At 41.0% G+C, this 22,385-nt stretch overlaps 1 protein-coding gene across 5 annotated transcripts in view; it reads left to right on the top strand.

Annotated features, from left to right (window-relative positions):
- The window catches only part of LOC128016587 (protein CBFA2T3), a 43,362-nt gene extending 21,341 nt beyond the window's left edge, over positions 1 to 22,021 (top strand). For 2 of the 5 annotated variants that reach the window (XM_052601215.1, XM_052601220.1), the window contains exons 2-12: positions 4,442 to 4,588; positions 6,143 to 6,384; positions 6,484 to 6,573; positions 9,093 to 9,274; positions 10,571 to 10,851; positions 11,179 to 11,264; positions 12,244 to 12,472; positions 13,323 to 13,391; positions 14,036 to 14,089; positions 16,169 to 16,359; positions 16,761 to 22,021. In XM_052601215.1, the coding sequence (XP_052457175.1) occupies positions 4,442 to 4,588; positions 6,143 to 6,384; positions 6,484 to 6,573; positions 9,093 to 9,274; positions 10,571 to 10,851; positions 11,179 to 11,264; positions 12,244 to 12,472; positions 13,323 to 13,391; positions 14,036 to 14,089; positions 16,169 to 16,359; positions 16,761 to 17,102 (1,913 nt within the window). In that variant the 3' untranslated portion in view covers positions 17,103 to 22,021. The remainder of the gene's footprint in view (positions 1 to 4,441; positions 4,589 to 6,142; positions 6,385 to 6,483; positions 6,574 to 9,092; positions 9,275 to 10,570; positions 10,852 to 11,178; positions 11,265 to 12,243; positions 12,473 to 13,322; positions 13,392 to 14,035; positions 14,090 to 16,168; positions 16,360 to 16,760) is intronic. The other 3 variants (XM_052601217.1, XM_052601216.1, XM_052601219.1) reach the window with 3 other exon arrangements.
- The last annotated feature ends 364 nt before the right edge of the window (positions 22,022 to 22,385 follow it).

Below are 22,385 nucleotides of genomic sequence, written 5' to 3' on the forward strand. Positions count from 1 at the left end.
TTGGACCTTTTACTGAAAGCAAATGATCTCAAAAGACTCCAAAAAAAGCTTCAGAATTACAAACTGGAGCACTTTTGTGGTGCGCTTTTTCAAACTGATTATAGCACACAAAAGCAGATGGACAATGTTAGTTTTAAGTGTGCATTTTTTTTTCTTCAGATATCAAGCACATGGCCAAGGCAAAAGCCCAAAGAGAATGCTTTAACATCATTACAGAATCACAGCATGGAGGATCAAATCACACATCTAGGAGGTCTGTTAAAAGTGCATTGCACTGCGAGCTAGATCTATTTGACTTATTGATCTCTCAGTATGGTTCCTCCATCTCATAGAGATATAATTGACTGTATGTGTATGCTTTTCAAGACAGGATTTTCCCCCTTAAATGGTCTCTTTATAGCTCTAAATTAAGCTCTCAGTCATTTGATTTAAATATAAATTTATCTCAGATGTTTCTTGTAAAAGAAAGTTTGCTTTGTCTAAAACGCATTTCTAAAATAGAAATAAAAGGGTGTGGCTTATCACAAATTTTTTTTTTTAAATAGGCATTAAGCATGGAAAAATGTAGACCGTCTACTTCCAGATCTGGGTAAAGTCTTGAGTAAATACAACCATAAATCTATCAAAATAAACAAAAAATCACCTCTGAAATCTAATTATTTTAGTGAGGAAAATCACTCTGTGTTTGTTTTACTATCTCTTAGACTCAAGTCGGTCTTGGAGAAACAACTGAGATAAGAAAAAAATATTTTTCTTTGCTATAGGTGCACAGATACATAGTTTTGAGCAATTCATTGTGCTGCTTTTACACATGATAAAGCTGTCATGAATTTGAATCTTATGTTCAGTTAGTACCTTACCTAAGTATTTTTGGGAATTATGGAAGCACAGATGGTCACAGAAGGGGCTGATACATGAACCTTCTAATGTATTAAAAGTGAAATCCAGTGCCCAGTGTGTGTGTGTGTGTGTGTGTGTCTGCGATGTCCTTTAGCTGGTCAGATTAATCAGTTATCTGTAATCCCAGTGTGGATACAGGCAGAGCATTGCATATTTGCCTCTCTCCCCTTGTGTTTACTTATATTTGACAGCCCCTCTGTCTAATACTCAGTCCTGTTGTTGGAGTTCATGAGACTGCAGCCAGGTCATGGCAACTTCCACAATCCGCTGAGAATGCATGCAGGAATTACCATGTGTTGCTTCACTAAGAGCAAATTAGAAAGAGTGATTATGGCCTGTTTTTCTGTTTTAAACCAGAAGCCCTGGGAGGGAAGGGATGTTATTTATCTTTTTAAGCTTAAATAATGTCAAATCACAGAAATGGCTTCCTTCTTATAAATCCTCCGATATATATCTCAGTACTGTATCAGCCATTGGCCACCCTACTCACTAGATATTGACATTGGTGTGTGTATATATATATATATATATAACAACATATTGCCTGACACCTATTGAATGCTAACATTAACATTACCTCAGGTCATGTGTGACTGATTTGTGTCCGTGTGAATGCTTGCTGGCTTGTTCTTAGTGTAATGGCCCCTCAGAGGCTGCAAGCTGCTGGACTGAGTAACAGATGGACAGGCAGTGCTTGTGGCCTTAGTAAGATCTCTCTCTACCTGTCTACATTTGGCAATGACTGGGACAGTGATGCACAGAGCAGTGCTCCGTTAGCCCCGCACGGCAGGCCAGCCAGTGCCTATTTTGGTCAGCATGGCACTAGTCCTAATACATTGTTATGTTTATTGCCCTGGGGCACCAGTCAATCTTTAAATGAGAATTAAGAGCTAATTTCTCTTTTCACACCCCGTTTGCACATATTTAATGTTATTGCTATTTTATTGTAATTGTGGTGTTCATATAATGTTTTACATGTATCATTCTTTATTAATGTTTCAAGACAATTTCTTTGTCTCAAATGTTGGTGATTGAAAGAACCCCAAACCAAAGTTCCCATAACATTTAACAGATTGCAATTTTTCTGAGTAAAACAATAAACTATAAATCCTGTCTTTTGCATAAAAAAAGTGGTTCTTACCAGCTGCAACTGCAACAATCAAGATTTTGTTGGTTGCACAAATTCTATTTCTGTCACAGTGCACTAGGAATCATGAAATGTAATTGGTCTAATTTCCCATTCATTACAGGTAATTAATAAATTAATGCACCCTTCAAGTCCTCAAAGTTCCTTCTTTCAATTTTTGTTTAGCCTACTTAAAGGCAGCATACTGTAAACATCAAATATGTTATAATTAGCTGCCATTATGACTTGCCGGTTTAGAACACGGTATATGACAAAGGACTGGGAAAATACAAAATCAGCAGAAATGCTGTGCTCTTCAGGACCCTTTAGAATGTCCCATGTGTCGAAGTGGCCCCTAACCCACAGACCAGCCTCATACCTTGTCACCCTCCTGCAGCTGTCATCCCTCTAAGGTCGAGCACCAATTATCTGGCTGTTAGTAGTTTGACTACCCTGTACGTTTAGTTATTTTTGCACATGACATCTCGACCAGGCAGTGGGGGCTTTTCTCCGAACATGGCCTGGGGCCTCGACCAGTCAGGGTGGTGTGCTTGTTTTTCGGGAGTTCTGTCGGACTGAAGGTGACAGTGGAGAGAAGTAAGGGCAACTGATCCACAGTAAGTTATCAGCATTGAGACAAGAGCGCCTGTCAGAGAGTCTGCTGCTCAACACATGCTGCTCTACAGGTTCACACACACATCGCAACATATAGGTGAAACCTGCATATGTTTATTGTTTACTTTTATGCATTTAGTTAACCTATGCTAACAACATTTGCCATGTGTTTTTTGATACATCATTGTAATATTATGTTTTTTTGGATTCCACTGGTTTCTCAAATAACATAAAGTACTCAGTAAATACCAAAGAATATGAATTCGGAAATGATTTTTCAAGAGAAACGAGTTACAGATTTACACACAAAATCATTTGATAAGCATGAATTAGTCATAAGCATATAACATTTTTATAAATAATACAGTAACACAAAGATACATCATTATACAGTAATTAAACAATCCCCCCCAAAAATAAAAAAGTACTACCACACACAAGTTTTTTACATTTATCAGCTCTTTAAACAATATTATGGACTCTAGAATAAATAAATGAGCATTGAAGTTCTTCCCTCTGTGTTTGTGGCATCTAAACTGTCCTTCTTGGACAGACAATGTTGGGAAGTACCAAATGCGAACTGTCACCAGTGTTGCTGTGTGCTAATCTCAGTACCATCTGATAGTACTTCTTTTGAAATATCTGTGTGTACATAAACACACACATACACGTTAGCTTTTTGTGTTTTATGTGTACTGTATCCTGTACAAACTTTATTGTGTGATTCTTTGATAAAAAAAAAAAATAGATACATTTCAGGCTTTATTATCCTTGTGGGGACATTTGGTAGGACACGATGTAACGAATACCTGAACCACACATACACAAATTATATCTTATCAGTACTGACATATACATAACCTGCCTAATTCAACTGTCGTAATTCGGTGTTTTCTGGTTTGTTGGGACAGTTTCGCTTTGACACTGAAGAGAAAGCATGAACTCTGATGAACTACATTTCCATCGCATGACTGACAGCGATGAGTGTGCTACTTTACATGTGAAGATAGAACTGGGAGATCAGCATGTGATACTATGGTTAGGGACCTGGGTAGACAAAAGGATTGTCACATGACCAATGCAGGCCAGGCAGACAAGAGTGAGGAAGACTTGCCATGTTTGGTCCCTCAGCGGAGCACAGATGAGGGCCGGTGTGAACGCAGCCTTGTTGAAGTGTTCAGCACTGTGATGGACAGCAGCAGATCCAGCTGCACTTGTCACTGGCTGTCAAGAACCTGTCCATCGCACAAGAGTGGACAACAGGCGTGGGAGCGGGTGGGGGATGGAGGACATTGATGTGGATGTCAGGGTGATAGAGGGGTGGTGGGCAGAGGGGTCCCGTCAGCAGCAGCTGAGTAGCAGAACAGGTGTGACTGGATGTTTCCAAGAGCAATGACATTTACCCTCTGCCTCAGTCTGCCAAAGCCACACTTTATCTCTATCAGCGGGAGACTGCTCAGATTTACTGCTATGAAATATTATAAGTCTGTCTGAACGACTCACTAGAAGGGTACCGCTGGAAAAAGAATGCCACACGCATGATCTAGCACCGTGAACAACACAAAACATATGTGTCAAACATTATACAGTTTGAACAAGTGCCATGTAACTTTCATGTGTGTGGAAAGTAGAATTAAGTATTGGCCAGAGCTGTGGCTTGGCAGTTACCCATAGCATTTTACATGGTGATACGGGTTTGAATGTACATGTTGTTGTCCTTATCACTGCTTGTCTATCTCACTACTTTTGCATATAATGGCAAAGTGCTAAAAGAATACAACTGTTTTATGTCATCTGCAGGTAGCACACGACAGGAGGCTGGAACGATGCCAGATTCACCTGCTGATGTCAAAACCCAGCCCAGGTCAACTCCGCCCACAATGCCACCTCCACCCCCAGCTGTCAGTCAGGCAGTCAATCGCAACGCATCATTCACACCTACAACAAGTAAGTTATCCTATAATACAAAACATGCAAATATTTGTTTTTCGAAATTGCTGCATTCATAACACTCTAAGACAACAAATTCATCCAATCGGCCATTGTGACGTGTCAGGTGTATGTGTGAATGGCAACTTTTTATAGGTAGCTACTAGCTAACTTAATAATAACATATTTGAGGCAACTCTATGCACATTAAAATGTACAATGGGACAGTACACTTAATAAACATCTTCATAAACATTTTATTAGAGCCCTGCCAGAACATAGAATAATTTAAAGGAGTCTCTATTAGATCAATAGTAGTAATTGTCATGTTCTGAGTATTCTTATAGCACAGAATGCACTTGTAACATGACCGAGAGTGTTTGAGAGTGTTTGTGTATGATGGGTTGAGCCATTGTCTGGGTGTGTGAGTGCTTAGGATACACAGCAAGAGATTTGTTTACTGCATACGGAGGGATTCACAGGCAGCATCAGGCTCGGCAGGGCTTGGCAGATCTCGTTACCCTATATAGCAATGACGGGCCTTGTTGTTTCACCTGTTCAATGGGTAGTAGTGTAGCCTGCTTGCCACTCTAAAACCAGAACACAAGTGTGGGGGTCACATGGTAAACCCACATGTGTCCAGCCTGGAATGGCGAGATAAAAAGGGGCACAAGCGAATATGAAAGACTGTGAGTGTGTTCTGCAACATGAAGCCATGCACACACTCACACCCAGCAGTGTTAACATGCTTCAAAACCTGAAGAAAAGCTACCCTCTGAGGTGTGTTTGTACAATCATATGCTTCCCAATGTCCCAGAGGATTATGGTCTCTAACTCAAAGCACCTCTTGCTGTGTCCACTGCTCATGTAATGTTTGTTTATCTGTGGTCATGGCCTCGGGCACAGGTAACATAAGATATAAGGCCTACTCTTAGGGAGATTGAACCAAAGAACCACTCGACCATCAGAAGGAAGAGGAAAGAGAGCAGGGATGAGATGCAGAAGTGGAGATGGAGTAGACGTCTCGATGGGGCAGCCTGAGCTCAGAAAGCTGCAAATCTGCTCTCAGCTGGTGGACATGTGCACAGTCTGATTTAGACACACACCTGCTATTGGAATAAAAGTAACCCGGTTCAGGGGGCTATTTTTGGGACCTCTTTAACACGTTCCTCTTATAGTTGTGTCTTAGTGAGTGAGTGAGTGAGTGAGTGAGTGAGTGAGTGAGTGAGTGGGTGAGCAGTGGGGAGCAATAGACCGGGTGGGCGGCGTGTGTGTATGTCATAGAGAGAGAGATAGTGAGATGTTGCCGATGGTCCCATTCGCGGTGTGTTTGTTCAACATAGAGGATGAAATGAAGAGTACAGAACAATGTGCTTTGTTACTGTCATAGTGTATCTGTAGTTTCAGTCTGTTTTTTGACCAATCTCAGAATGCATGTGCCCTCTTCATGCTATGTTGAATCTTCCTGGAGAGTGCTTCCTAGGACTGATATGGAGAAAAATGAAAGCAAGATTACAAGAGTCTGCTGTGACTTAAATGATGCTAAAACAAACAGTGGCTATCTTTCCTCAGTGCTGAACGGGAGCAGCCACTCTCCAACGGCACTAAACGGAGCTCCCTCAACCCCCAACGGCTTCAGCAATGGACCGGCCACCTCTTCTACTGCGTCTCTGCCCACCCAGCAGCTTCCCCCTGCCTGTGGAGCCCGACAACTCTGTAAGCTTAAGCGTTTTCTCACCACACTGCAGCAGTTTGGCAACGACATCTCGCCCGAGATAGGAGAACGTGTACGCAGCCTGGTTCTGGGGCTAGTGGTGAGTGACTGATGGCTTTCTTTATCATTAACAGTATGTGCTGTCTCCTATTCTTTTCTCCATCGGGTGTAAAATTGTTTTCTATTTCTGTCTTATCAGAACTCAACTCTAACTATTGAAGAGTTCCACTCCAAACTTCAGGAAGCCACAAACTTTCCCCTGCGTCCCTTTGTCATTCCATTTCTCAAGGTACGAACAGGCATAACAACATTCATCACATACACACAAAGTTCTTCTGCCAGTAACCTTGTGTAGCCAGACTTTTAACTATTTGGATAACGCTAGATTCACATTGCATTGTGTTCTGGCCAAGAATTGTCCACTTAGTAAGGAAGGGGCCAACTGGTTAACTATACAACAACAAACTTAACCCAGGAATAGGTAAATCACATACAACTCTGAGAGAAAAGTGGAATGGTTGCACTTTATTTTACAGTACGTGTACTAACATGTACTTACAGTGTACTTACAGTGTATTTATCTAAGAAAGTTCTGGTAATACAACGTAACTACATGGGGTAGGGTTAGGTTTAGGGGTAGGTTCAGGGTTAGTACCTAGTTATTACATAGTTATTGTAATTACTATAATAAGTACATAGTATGTACATGAGGTAACAGGATCTGTAAAATAAAGTGCTACCAGTGGAATATACAGTTACACTTAAGGGTATCTTGTTTACTTTCTAATAACAAACATCAAAGATCATCAAGATTTGAGAGCATGAACCATTCAAACTTTGTCCAGCAATCCAGAGTTTGTCTTTGGAAGTGCTCTTTATAACAGTCAGGGAATTTTGTTTCCCTGCAGACTGATAAAACTGCATGCACCCTGCCTCATAAAACCAGCCAATCAAGTTGCTTTTTGAAAAATCTCTTGCCATATTTATGCAATATGCATCAGACAGTTGGTGAACAGTCTGTGGATGTGCCATCTGAAGCGGAGACTACTCCGCCGTAGTTCCTAAAAGTCTTTCTGTATCTGTATGAGGAGCTCTTCCTTATGGTGCACCATATGGGAAGGTTTGCTGGAGGAGGGTAGAGGGACTTTGAGAAATACAGGCAAAGTGACAAACAAAAAGAAGGTAGATAGATGGCAGCCAGAATCGGCACACACATAAGCAGACTCACTCTGCATTTCCCTGGCCTGACCACATACATGTTTTTCCGTACATGTGGATGAGTTAAGTCCTTTTGATAAAGCATCCTCGGCCCCTTCCAACCCCCACACTCTGCTGTGGCTAGGCTGATCTAGTGCTCCATATGGCCATCATTTGCGATTCATTAAAATTGGCACACTTGTGTTTACCCAGAGTAGAGAGGAGTGGTGTGGGCCAAAGAAGATTTCCTGGCAGATGTTGCAGCGGGTGCCATAAGCAGCATAGCTTTCCGTTGCTCTGCTGCTGTTGTTTTTATGCTGATCCCTTTCTGTCCACAGACATTGCATAGATCCAGGGCTCAGCCAAATACACAGATTCTCTGATGCATTGTTATTCTTTCTCAAATGATTCTGCATTGATGCACACAAAAAAAAATAATTGACTGCATATTTAATTACAAAATATTGAGTTACAAATATATTCTGCATTGTGACTCCCTGAATTAATGTCAACACATCTTTAACACGCATGTGAATACATAGACATAGATATGTAATCTCTGTGACTGGTAAACATACAACCTATTCACAAAACATATTTACAACTGCAGTGAAATACATATAGTGATAACACAGATTTAAACTGTCAGTCCCAAGTTGGGTGCTGAAAGAATGTCCTAGTACTGAAGGGGCATCAAGTCATATGCCACACTCCTCTGACCAGCTTAAAATCTAGGAATACATTACAAAGAGAAAATAATTCAAAAACACATTCACACATTTAAATCTCAAATGTCATATATGTATATAAGTTGCCATGGAGGCCCCCACCCCCCATCTTCCACTATGCTTGTGAGTGTGCTAGTGAGGTATAGACTACACAAGACATATCTCATAGTGTGAGTGTTTTATTCAAAGCAGAGCACTGTGGTACATGGCACCCAGCAATTGCTCACAGGCTGTTGTCAAAGGCCTGCAGAGTTGATGTTACACATCTGTATCATCAGCAAGCTGTGTAGCGTTATACTGACAGCCAGAGAGAAAAGGACAACAAGCAAGAGGCAGCAGAGTTCTCCTGCAGACCTCAGCAAGGCACAAACACATGGTGGGCCAGAGAAAGTGTCTGTTTTATTTCATCCTCGTTCTTTCTCTCGCTCTCTGAACACAAAGCCTGTAAAAAGACCAACATAGCTGGTCATCAGAATATGCTGTGTTTTAAATACTGGTCTCCACTTGGTATGCTGATGTCGCCACCAGACTAACTAAACTAAACTGCTAGAATTATTTGGTTAACCAGCTCCATAAAAAAAAACAATTATCCTGACCTGCATAATCCAATGATTGCCCCCACCAGGAATCTTAATTTGCTTAATCCTCAAGATTTACTTTATTAACTAAGAAAGCCATTCTGGTCAGGATTCACCATAAACAATAATGTCCATCATAAACCATAAGAAAGTACTGGTCAACAAGCTTCATTAACCAGTTCTGTTAGTGGTCCAGTGGCACCAAACCAGCCCTACTGATCCTGGAGATTTGTGTTTGTCTTTATAAAAAGAAAAGCTTTTCTTTCTGAACCACATTTTGTTTTCTCTTTCTTTCTGTCTGGTAGGCTAACTTGCCCTTACTGCAGAGGGAGCTTCTTCACTGTGCTCGGATTGCTAAGCAGACCCCAGCACAGTATCTGGCCCAGCACGAACAGTTGCTGCTGGATGCCAATGCCAGTTCTCCCCTGGACTCCTCTGAGATCATGCTGGAACTCAATGAGCATGGCAAGAGACGTACCCCGGACAGGTATACACACTTTAACACACACACAAACTTGTCTTTCTGTGTACCATTTTCATAACAAATACCTTAAGTCATAAATATCTACAAAGTCAAGCAAAAGGCAAAAATGTAGACAGCTATGGTAAATGTCAACACAACCTTGCCCTGGGCATACTTCTTCCTGTGTAGCTCTGAAATGCACGCACACTCAATGTAATAAGTGGAGGGTGTGGGAAGGTTAGGCCACACAGAAAGAGACTGTGAGGAGGATAGAGAGAAGGTAAAGATGTATGCGGCGTGTCTGCCAGGTGATGCCATTTGTCAATGGAGCAGAAACAGATGCTTTAACATCACACAAATGCTGGTCATTTAGAACTCTTAACAATCAGAAAATTAATGTTGGGATTTAAAGCACCAATATTTCTGTTTGTCTCCTTTTGTTGTTTCTTCTACTCTCTCAACCGCATTGTCTTCTGTTAGTTCCCCAGTAGCTGTCCATATGTCAGTGATGTGTCCAGATGGTGATTTTGCTGAACCCCTGCATGAGCTGATCCTGGGGGAGGGATGAATAGAGAGAGAGAGAGAGAGAGAGAGAGAGAAAGAGAAAGAGAGGGGTGGGGTAGAGGAATGGGCAGTCCCCTACTGTAATCCATACACCTCCGTCTCTGAAGCCTAGGCTTACCATATCACGGCAGGAGCCCCAGCTGTTGCTTTGATTTGTGGGAAATCTGGCCTCAACTGCAGAAATGCTGCAAAAGGTTGGAAGTTTTGGGGTTGGTTCTGGAGGCGGGCATGATGGGGTGTTGAACATGCAGCCAGATTCAGATGTCCATGCCAATTGCACTCTACTCTCAAGTGCAAGAAAACAAGCTTGCACAGTCCTCGCACACACATTTATTTCATGCTCACAGAAGGGAGAGGAGCTTTAGCCCTGAATGCCTGGCTGCTGCACTCAGCTAAACAGATTATTATCAACACTGCAGCACAGGCCAGCCAGATGGCTCCAAAACACCAGTGTCGCTGAACATCTGCCAAAGGGAGCAGCTCTCACAGTACAGCAGCTCAGGAGAGAGAGAGAAACGGGTGAGAACGGGAAAGATTAAGGGGTTGGGATTTAAGTCTGTTTCTTGGTATATTAAGGCTAGAATCCACAAATGGCTCACAGCTGGCCTCAACATTTGGACACAGTGGAGGGGCAGAGAGAAAGAGGGAGGTGGGATGGGTTAGACTGCAAGAATGAAAAACTATCAATAGCCCTCCTAACTCTCAAAAATGTAATTTCTACAGCATTTCCAAGTATATCTACAATCTTTGTAACAGGACCAAAGAGATTGCAGGGGACAGGGATGGCTTGCACCCGGAGCACCTGGCCAAACGTCCATGCACAGTGAGCCCCAGTCAGCGCTTCAGCCCCAGCAGTGGTTTACCTTCTCACCCTCCCCCCAACGGCCTACCGACGCATCCACCCAATGGCCTTCCACATCCTAACCCTCCTGCCCCACAGCATTACCGTTTGGAAGACATGGCACTTGCCCACCACTACAGAGATGCTTACAGACACGCAGAGCACAGAGATGTCCGGGATCGTCACCGGCAGACAGGTCAGAGTGGTGTAGTCTGTAGTAAAATAAACTAATAAGCTACTTGAGGCCATAGTTAAGTAGTGTTGTTAACCACAATGCTTTAAACAAGAATTCAAATTCTACACAGTCACAGGTGTATTTATATACAGTACATGCAGTTTTACAACAAATTTAAGTATGGCTAATCCTAACAGAGGTTATGGTTTAGACTTTTGAATTTGAGTAATATTGCCAAATGCAGAAATAATGTCAGGAATGCAGAGCATTGTAGAATTGCACTTATATGGACATGGATTCTCTATGAGTTAGTGCGTATGCTAATGTAGCACTGTGCTTGTGTTACAGCCGTGCATGGAGCACGTCAAGAGGAAGTGATTGATCATCGGCTGACAGACCGCGAGTGGGCTGAGGAATGGAAGCACCTCGATAACGTATGTGTGACCAGATGCTTGGTTTTTAATTATCTTTCATACATAAAGCAGAGAGCATAATAGTTGCTAACTCTGATGGGGGGAAACAAGTTATATTAGATTAATGTGGTTAGAATGATTTTTGTAATATGGTAGGTTCCTGTCCAAGGTGATCTAAGAACCAAAACCAACTTGACCAAGATGGTGCACCAAATCAAAAACAATGTCAACTTATGGACATAGTAAAGTGGTACAGAAGGGAAAAGGTGTCAAAGAAAAAATAGGAGAGCAACTTAGTGAAGGGGATGTTGACAGACTTAAGCTGTGCCACATTTTGATGGCACCTGATAGTAGATGACTTAGTTCAGACCTTTTCTGGATGACAGTTTGTTATGCTGTTATGCTTTGTTTTGCTTTTTGCTCACCTCACCATGGCCTCTACACAGACTTACAATCAAACACATTAAATAAAAAGGCCACAGATGGAGGGAGGAACCCAGTGGAGGACGTTCCCACTGAAGAGAACAGCTGAGACACGGCTTGCAGTCTGTGAAATCAGGCTTATTCTGGACCGTATCCAAATCTGAAATAAATACAGCCAACAACATACTCAAAGAGTGAAGAATGGCATCACATGGATGAGGGGAGAAGTTTTTGTGGGTAGGTGGGTGGTTGGGGAAGATGGGAGGAAAGAGGACAAAAGTGAAAGAAGGCTGTAGAAGCATGGGGGAAGATTGAATTGTTTTGGCTTCTCCCACTGGCAGTACAGCTGTTGTAGGGCTATTGTTGCTTAACCAATCAACCGCTCACTGCACCACTGGATTACACACACACTCAAAAAAATAGCTCACTAATGCATCAAAGTCAAATAAAATATAGCATATTTTTCTATTAGTAATGGCCAAAGGTGCGATATGGAATTGTTAGTGTGGACTTTAGGATGTAAGTCTAATGTTGGTTCATAATATCCTTTTCTACTATTTTCCTTTCCTTTCTATAGTTGCTGAACTGTATAATGGATATGGTGGAGAAGACACGGCGTTCCCTCACCGTGCTGCGACGCTGCCAGGAGGCGGACCGCGAGGAGATGAACCACTGGATCCGTCGCTATAGCGATGTGGAGGATATGAAAAAAGGTGGGAGCTCCGCCCAGCGGCCTCCTCCTCTTCCTCCCCACCACAACTCTTCCTCCTCCAACACTCCTAACAGCAATGACACACAGCCGCTAGGTACATGCACCATTGCCGATGCAGGCACAGATGCTCGGCATGCAGCATGTCTCACACATTCTTAGCGACTGCAGACACCACCCTCATCTAAATGGTTTGCGTCAGCCAACACACCACTCAAGATGAATGCGATTTAAAACTAAATGAAGCGACTTCAAAAAAATCGGACCTGTTTTTTTTTAGGTGACCAGTCAGCATTGGGATCCTACATTTAGCCCACTTACCTTACCTTACAGTTTGTCTTTACCCTACCTTTTCTAGTCTACAGCCAGGGTCATGGTGCAGCTTATCCTTTCTGTCACAGCATTGTCCGAACCCACACCGTTCCTTAGGATTCACAGAACAGTATTTGGGTTTCTCTGTAAGAGTCATTAGTACAGTGATCTATGATTTTAATTAGGTGTCATTTAAGGGAGACATCCAAAATGTGGAGAACTGTAGGTTCCTGGTATTAGGGATGGGAAACACTGTCCTAACTAGACTCAATAAAGTTCCCAGTAATGTAATTTTTCTGTTGCCATTGAAAAGAAAAATAAATGCATGACACTGGCAGTCATAACATATTCAATGTTTATTATGCAACTATGAGGAATTTTGTACTGATTATATTTCACTGTGGAAGGGTCTATCAGTGTTATGAGACAGAAAAATTAAACACGCATCCAACAAAATTCTCAATATGATTGCTGTAATCAGGACTAAATCTTTTTTTTTTTTTTTTATTACATCTGGTAGTCAACCTCCAAAAGCATGTCATGATTGTTTTGGTATTTTCCACGTCTGAAGGAGTATAAGAAGCTTTTCTCTCATCCAGGTAAACTCAAGTCGCTTTTTTCATGTTCTTTTACAGAAATTCACAGAGACTTCCTGCACCGTCCCCCATCAGGCTACCTGCCCGAGGAGATCTGGCGGAAGGCTGGTAAGTGCATTGTCTACTGTCAACTACTTCCACGGCGTGCACAAAGACATATGCACACTGGCCTGCAGGGCCTCACAGCCATAGTTATGCAAGGCCAGGAGCGGGAAAGACCATTGAATGTCATTATTGTTAAGAGCTCTCCATCTGTCACGACCATGTTCACGACCATGAAAGACAACTGCAGTTAAAGCTGCAGTGAGAATGCAGTAACCTGCCACAGTCAACAGCAGAGCAGCACAGGTAGGGCCAACAAACTTGACCCTGCCCAAAGAAAGGATGAAAGAGAAGTGAGGGAGAAGCACGGCTGGATTGTTCTTGTTATCTAGAGTCTGTTTTATTACTGTAGCTAGATATAAAGTAAAAAGTTAAGGGGGCTGTACAAAAGCCTGGTTGCCCTCTGTGCCATGTAGGTCATACACAATACTGATGGGGTCAGCCAGAGCACAGGTGGCATCACTCTCCCAAAGGTCAGAGGTCAAAGGGCACTTATTAACTGTGACCCACACCAGTAACATTACAGCTGAGTAAAATCAATATACCATTACTAATTTAAAATGCTGGAATACTGCTGCTGTTGTATGCAAAACTTAGCTGCATTTTCACTGTGACAAAAGCCTTTTTAACTTCAGTTGTTTTTCATACAGGTGCTACAAGTATCCCGCTCTCGCCAGCATTAAAGCAACTTCAGAACAAGCAGGGTGAGTAACAGCACCTGCATTACAAACCAACCTGCTCTTTTTTACATTTTATTGCATAGATGGCCTTGTATTATGTTCTAGTTATGTTTATTTTTACTTATTAAACTTTTTTGCAGGTGTTTCCCCTAAAGTATCTAATGTAAACAAATGAGACAATCATTGACATTGACATGTATTAATGTGGATAGTATAGCTAAGATGAATCAGACTTTGAAGTATTTGATGGAAAATGTTTGAAATCATATTTGGTGGCAGACTGAGTGTAAACCATAGTTTAAAGCATTGACAGTTCTCTTCTGAAACTTCCAGAGGTAAAATGAAAACAGATTACCAATAGTGAGACTACTAGGATATTTTTCAAAGGAGAACATTTGAAGAAACTGCTAATTCATTTATTCATTATCCATTCATTGCTGTCTTTGTGAAATAATTGAGATATTAAAGGGGTGCCAAACATGAATTTTCTTGCCTGTGGGTGTCCAGATTGTCATGTCCCTTTGTCTTTAGTGAGGCCTGTCTTTGAAAATGCAAGAGAATAGCAGAAAGAAAGAAAAAAGACAACTGTCATATCCCTGTGGGATTAAAATGTTAATATTGCCGCCCCATGTTTTCCATTATGTGCCAATTGCTCTAGCATCTGCTCCCAAGTCTCCCTGATAAAAATTAATTACATTTGCACTCATTTTAGTGGTGCATGCTCCGATTCTGATTAAGCAGTTTACTGTTTTCAAAGATACAAAAAAATTGTAGAGAACCTAAAAGATGAAGAAAGAAAGCAAAGAAGTGAAGAATGAAGGCAAAGACAGGATGAAAATATGAGGAAATGTGTGTGGGAGGTGCGGAGAGTACAAACTGAATACTAACTAGTTTTCCAGCTGAGACAGTAGTGATGTAGATTTGAAAACACACACACATACACTTAGTCAGTTAGTACCCTGAGGCAGAACTCTATGGAGAATTGAATGGAGGGTGTTTTATGACAGATATTTATGACCGGGCTCCTCATAACCAGCTTTCTAGAGTAAACACACTATGGGGCAAAGTGTATAGAGCTCAGACATATGAAAAATATGGAATGTGTGTGTGTGTGTGTACCCCCTGCAGCAATACACATGCATTCACCAAGCACATCATATCCAGACAGTTTTTGAAATCACCCACATACCATCTAAACCATAGTTCCACAAAAAATATTTATCTTCAAATCTAGTGAGCTGTGTAGTTGTGTACATAGACAGCAACCTTTTATGCAGCTTTCTAACATAACTGGAACTTTAAAAGTGACTGTTTTTTTAGACGCATAGGCAACTTCTTGTGAGAGGCGCAAGAGAATTGATTAATTTGGTGTTAGCATGTTGCTAAGCTAACAGCGTGATACTAAGTGAATCACAGAAAAAAAAAATCACTCAAATATTGGGCAAAATAATTCACTTTAATTTGATTGTACAATGTTTATGATTATTTTCAGTACTGAACGCAATGCAAGTATATGTGTATAATCATTTGTAATCTTGAAATCTAGCTCACTAGGCCTTAGAGTTTATGTTACATGTTCACATTTTAAGACAATGGAGCTCAAGGAACCCTAATGTTCAGAGCGCTAATGAGTCAGGTGTTGGATTTCTATTTTAGACATCACCCGTACACACTCACACCTGCATGTCCTGAAAACACACAGATATAAGTGCAAACACAAACATTTAGTGTCAAACTCTGTCATTTGTAGAACAAGGTTTACCAGAGGTCATTCTGGTTTCCTTCTTCTATATGGAGTGACCCAGCCTCAGTAACAAAGCCATGCATTTGTGCTGTAAAAATATTGTTAGGTAAATAGGCAAGCTTGTGACTAACCTTTCGAGATGTCTACTGCCTATCAACTCCGGATATAATTATAAGGTTGTTTGGATCAATTATTAATAGCTTATTTTTCTGACAAAATGTTTTAAATCTTGGATGATGTACATCTGTTTGGAGAGATGGAACAAGCTGCAAGCTTTGAGTGCTTCAATAAAGAATGTTGAGAGGAACAGCAGTGGTCTACAGGGGTATAATGTCTTGATATTCCCTTCTCATTTCCAGAGGAGGCAGTAAATGAAGTGAAGAGACAGGCCATGTCAGAGCTGCAGAAGGCAGTGTCAGATGCTGAGAGGAAAGCTCACGAAATGATCTCTGCTGAGCGCTCCAAGATGGAGAGAGCTCTGGCCGAGGCTAAGCGACAGGCCTCTGAGGATGCGCTGACTGTCATTAACCAGCAGGAGGACTCCAGTGAAGTAAGTACCACATGTAGCCATGTTCAGAATGGATGACAGCTACTGTATACCGCATACTGCCTACAATTGGATATTTCCTCAATTCATTTGCCACACTGAAAACAGTGTGCTCTGGTTGTTCACTGCTCATTTTGGCAAAGGCAGCAGGTCAGGAAATCTACACATACAGAAAACTCACATATTACACTGTATACACTACAGTGCACATACTTAATAAGTAGTACAAGTAGTACTATATGAAAGTTTGGCATTTGGAAACATGCCCTCATATAAACATGCTACATTAAACACAATAAGCTGCTTTAGTATGTGTTAGAATGCTTTTTTTTATCATGGTATGGATGTTGATATTTATTTGTTTAGCAAACATAAAACAGTTCTTGTTCGTCTTACTCCTACAGAGTTGCTGGAACTGTGGTCGCAAGGCGAGTGAGACGTGCAGTGGATGCAACACAGCGCGCTACTGTGGCTCTTTCTGTCAGCATAAGGACTGGGAGAAGCACCATCATGTATGCGGCCAGGGCCTGTCCGGACGTAACAGCGTACCACTCGGGACACCATCTACCACCACCATCTCCTCGTCCAGCATGCCCCCCACACACTCTGAGAGCACCCCTCCAGGGCCCCTGTCCCTGGTGGGCCAAACCAGCAGCAGTGGCAGTCCTAAAGAAGCCAGCTCCAGCAGCATTTCTCGCTCAACTACTCCAGCAACACCTGCCCTGATGGATTCCTCATCCCGCTGACTATTGAACCCCAAATCTTAACCCATGCCCAGCCATGTCTACTGCTGCTACAGCCTCCTTCACCCAAAACAAGCTGAGGAACCTCCACCATATTTAGCCATCCTCTACAAATGAACTACGGCAACCTGACCACACCTGCATTAAGAGCTTGTTTTCTCAATCTCCAACTCAGATTCCTTCACAAAAGGGTCTACTGCGTAATTTAAAATGAGCAGGGTCTGTTATACTGGAGGCCAACAAGAAAGCCAGGAAAACATTACACGTTTTATTCATGTATAAGAAAATTTTAGGCATAGCCTCAGTTACCTACACCCTTTAAGTGAGGTGTACTCTGTGTGAATTGGGGTGGCACCATACTCTGAACATGTCTTGACCCAGATAGGACTTAATATATGTAGGAAAGTTTCCCTCTGAGATGTCAGTAATGGACAAGAGCTTGTTGCCGCTCTGAAAATCTTCCACAGAGCTACGTCCTCACAACATGACAGATTGCATTTCCTTTTTTGGCTTTAATTAACACAAAAGAAAAGTCCAAAAATCCAAAAGAAATAATGATGGCGATAAGAAGAAGAATTAAACCTGTTAACTACCTTGCTAGCGAGCCAAGAAAATCTACACCAGACTCACCTCTCTGTACCGACGTGAACCCAAATGAATTTTAAGTGAAAAAAAGAACATGATCCAAACCTTTTTACTACACTGCCAAAGTTACTAAGAAGCACTCATCTTGTAACCAAACGCAAACAACTTCACCTCCTCAGCAGTAAAGCCAGCCCAAAGCTCTAAAGTCTGTGGAGAGGTGGCATAGTGACTAGACACTCAGACCTTCACTGTGCCCACTGTGCTACTCACTCAGATCCTGGGGAACACCCAATTTAGCCTGGATCCATCACTACGGCAAGGGAGGATCGCACCTGGGATCTTTAAAGCACATCACCCAGTCCGCTGCAAAGAGAAATGACATGAAAACAAAAGAGAAGGCGAGGATGAGTAAGCGAAGAGAGACACATTGGCCTCAAAAGGAAATACGAATGGCAATGGAACTGCCAAAAACCTCATTGGATTGTACACAAAGAATGAGCCTATTCTTCTCAAACATTTTCGTTTGGTTTTCCTAAATCTCTCTGAATGCTGAGACATTTCATTTTGTCGTACCATTTCATTCACCCACGTTTTCCAAAGCATGACAAGACTGTATAGTCTCCCGAGACTGGCGTAGGCTTGGTTCTCTTTTCTCTCGCTCTTTCTACCTCCCCCATCTTCTGTATGTTCATCCCTTTTGTCTCCTGACAGAACCTCTAAGCAGATATCCATGAAGGCATCAAACGTTGCTTGTAGATATTACTTTCCGTTTCTGGATGTCTCTGTCTTCAATATCTGCTTGTGTGCGTACTCAGAATGAGGAACGCGTTCTTTCTTTGTCTTCTTTTAGGTTTCAGCCGAACATTGGACAGAAAAAGACACTCTAATGGAAGAGAAGCTGTGTTGTACCTATTGTTCGATTTGTTGTATCAATACTGATGATGAGAATCCTCATGTAGAATATTTTATATTGCTCGCATTGTAAGACAGTGAGAGAACAAGAGGTGCAATATGAAAAGAGAATTCAGCTACTGAATGGAACCTCAGAAACGGCCCTTAGGGCATCTTATAATATAAATATACATATAAATATATCTAAAATTACCACAGTAAATTAATGTGAATGTACATAGTATTTAAAAAGAGGTCCAAAAATGAGTTTGCCAAATAACAGAAACCTTTAAAGTATAATGTCCAGAATTTTATTTCTCTCCATTTAATATTTTCTGTCTGAATGATCATTTTACAACGTCTGTTGTAAAATTGGAGGAGGAAGTGGTGTTCACATCACTGCTCGTGTCGATAACTGCCTGAGGACTCTGCTTACGGACATGTTGGACGAGACGTTTTTGTAGCCATAAAGGTGTCGAAACAAATGGCATCACATTTTTACAACACGCCAAACCACAATTGACTGACCTAGCTCGCCCCTCTGAGAAGTTCCCAGAGGAGGGAAGTCGCTAGAATGTGTGTGAAACATTGCCATCCTTTGGGCCAAAGTGTCACTGCATTGGTCCAATGTGTAATTTGCACACACAAACACACATGCATGCACATACAATCACAAAACCAAACCATTGAATTTTCATTATCCAGCAAACACTATCTGGTTTTGCTTAAGTACATCAGGTTGTGATCCAACATAGCACCAAAACATAACCCGTATTTATTATAGTCTGGAAAATATCAATAGAAGTTGCTGTGTGCATCGAGCAAGCTCTGCTGATCCCAACATTCATGTTCCTTAAGGGTTGTTTGTGATGGCAGTAACAATGGACAAGACTACCCCTCTGTGTAAAAATACTTCGAATTTTGCCACCAGCTTACACTTGCGGCCCTGTTTACAGCCTTTGTTTTGGTCAGTTATCATTTTCTGCTGTCTAATTGAATCGCCAGTTTTGTTGATTACGTGGCGTACTTCTGATATGGACCAAACTTGAAAGGCCTGCTTTTTACTCATTCTATTTTGGTGTTGCTTTAGGCATGAGGTGGGTCGATGGTTTAATTTTTCACATGGCATAAGCGAATGATCCATTACCGGATTTCGAAAGTAATATATGAACTCATCCAGAAAATAACAGCAACACATGATCCTGAACCAGTGAATTACGAGAGCTTCAGTCTGATGAAGTAGGTTTCTCTCTCTCTTCCGACAATTTGAGGATTTTTCATACATCATCCTACTTTTCCTTACTAGCTACCTCCTGTACACAAATCCAAGACAGTTTGAATGAATGAAACTAGCAGACATGCAAATATATCATCCTGCTCGAGGTATACAAGACATTTCAGCATAGAAACTCAAAAACCTTTTTCTGAATGTATGTTTTGTTCACATTTTCACGTGATGGGCCGACAAAGACCTTTTTCCATGGGCTGTTATACAACATGTTAAGCCAAAAACACTCTACAGAAGTACGTAGCAATGCAAAAGCATGCACCCTTTTGTTACTGTTGTGTTAACGCGGCAGTAACAAACCTCAGTTCTCAAGGGTGTGATGAAGTTTCTTTCAAATGTCTGTGCCATTAAATCGGATGTGTTATTATTCTGGTTGCTAAATGTTGACAGTTAAAACCAACTTAAACTAACTTGCACAGCAAAATATCTTTAAACTGTTGCTCTGCCATGACTTCAGTTTATCTGACTGTACAGTAGAAGAGTGTTTACATTCGTGCCCGCTATAGTGCCCCCTTTGGCAACTCTTAGAATTGTGTCATGAACTGTGTTCTGATACATTGGGAATGCAACAATGAGTGAAATTAAGCTAGCATTGTTGTAGTAGCTTAGAATGTTTTGAGCCCTGAACATAAACATATCTTATAAATATCCAAAATGATAAAAGCACAGACCAAAGCATAACTAAGCATCCATAAAAGCCGTTTGGATATTGTGTTGCCTAAAAAAAGCCTGGGTGAGCAGCAATGTCCATAAACCAAAGTGTTAAAAAAAGACCATACTGAAAGCACAAGACGACAGTATACACATCATCGGTACTATAATTCCAAGCCAGGGGAGTGCTTGTTCCTGGCATCCAAAGCATTAAATAAGATTACAAATGCTTCTCTAACATTTAAGCCAACCTTGCTTAAAGATTTCATTATGAGAATGCATGAGTGTGAGTGAGAAATAAAAAATAGAGTGAGAGATACTTTCCATTAATGATTTTGCTAAGGAACTTACTTGAATCTCAAGAGCTTTAAAATAACACCGTTAGCAAAGTTATGGTAGAGTACTTCCATAAACTCGTTTTGAGCTTTGCATGTCTGCTAGTCCAGAACTCATACAAATATATATTTGCAATATTTTTGGCCATTCTGTTACTAACCAAAATCAAAAAATATGCAAAGACATCTTCCACTGTGTGCTGTAGTTCTGCTGTTATCTGGTATTCTGAAGGGCCGTCATTCTCAAAGCAAATTTGTGGATGTCTAGATTCAGTCAGCATTTGGCCTTGTCAGTGAACCCATTTGGGCAGCTGCTCCGTTCAAAGATTGACATTGGGAAAGCGAGAGAGAGAAACTACTTCCTACACATTAAGTGAACATACTCTTAAAGTAAAATGGATTCTGAAGGTTAACTAATCAACATCTTGGTTTAAGTTATGACATCTTTATCCTGAAAAAACAAAAGCGCTTAAACCAGCCTAAGGTCGTAAGGTTTCTGGCTGGGAGACTTAAACCAGCTATGACAAGACCAGCAAACCGTTATTGACTGATTTCAGTCATTTTTAATAAAATATTCCTGCACATCAGTAATGTTGTCCAGTTTCACAATTTTTTTTTATTTTATTACTATACCATCCACTAAGTCTAACGATAAAAAACAAACAAACAAAAACAAACACTGTACAATTAAATCCTTTTAACAGAGAACACACAAGGCTGTAGTAGAAACCTTACACTAATATAGAACTGAACATTACTTTGACTAGCAGATTAGGCCGGGCATTGAAACGCACATGATAAATGTTATAACAGCAAGATACATATTTCTGTAATAACAAAATCTTGGTTTGATACATTCAGGCAAACATGATGTACTGTACTGTGCAATACATCATTATAGGAAAAGGCATTGTTTCAATAGGAAAAGTTGGTGTGTTGAAGTTTTTTTTTTCTCTCTCTCTCTTTCAAAGTCCTGTTATCATTCTCTAGATGATGTGAACTGTGCCAGGAGAGTTTTATTTATTTATTGCATGCTCTTTCCCCCTTTGCAATTCCCTCACCCTATCTTACTGTGCGCTTTGTTGGACATGTGACGGTGTAAACATTCTAAATCAGGTTATTGTCTGTGTTGGGATACGTATCTGTGTAATTAAAAAGGCAGTAAAATATGACTAGTCTCTCAATTTGTGCATTCTTAACATTTAAAATCTTTCTTCACAAAATGTCACATAAAAACACATATACCTGTCCATTTATCAAAGGCATTCCCCAATGAGGTACAATTGAAATCATGTTTAAAAGTTTATAGACATCCGTTAAAAGTATGAAATCTCACCTATCATAAGAAGGAACATATGTCTTGGCCTCTATATCTATCAATCACATTCCTAGTCAAAGAATCACACAGGAATCCTATCAAAAGAAATTATTCCAATGCCATGAGTATGTCAAAATACAAAATGACGAAACTTAAAAGGAATACTCTATACATTCCTATGTCAGGTATTCTTTTTGACTATTTTGACTAAGGTTATT

This window comes from Carassius gibelio, chromosome A7 (genome assembly GCF_023724105.1).
Source record: "Carassius gibelio isolate Cgi1373 ecotype wild population from Czech Republic chromosome A7, carGib1.2-hapl.c, whole genome shotgun sequence".
NCBI lineage: Eukaryota > Metazoa > Chordata > Actinopteri > Cypriniformes > Cyprinidae > Carassius > Carassius gibelio.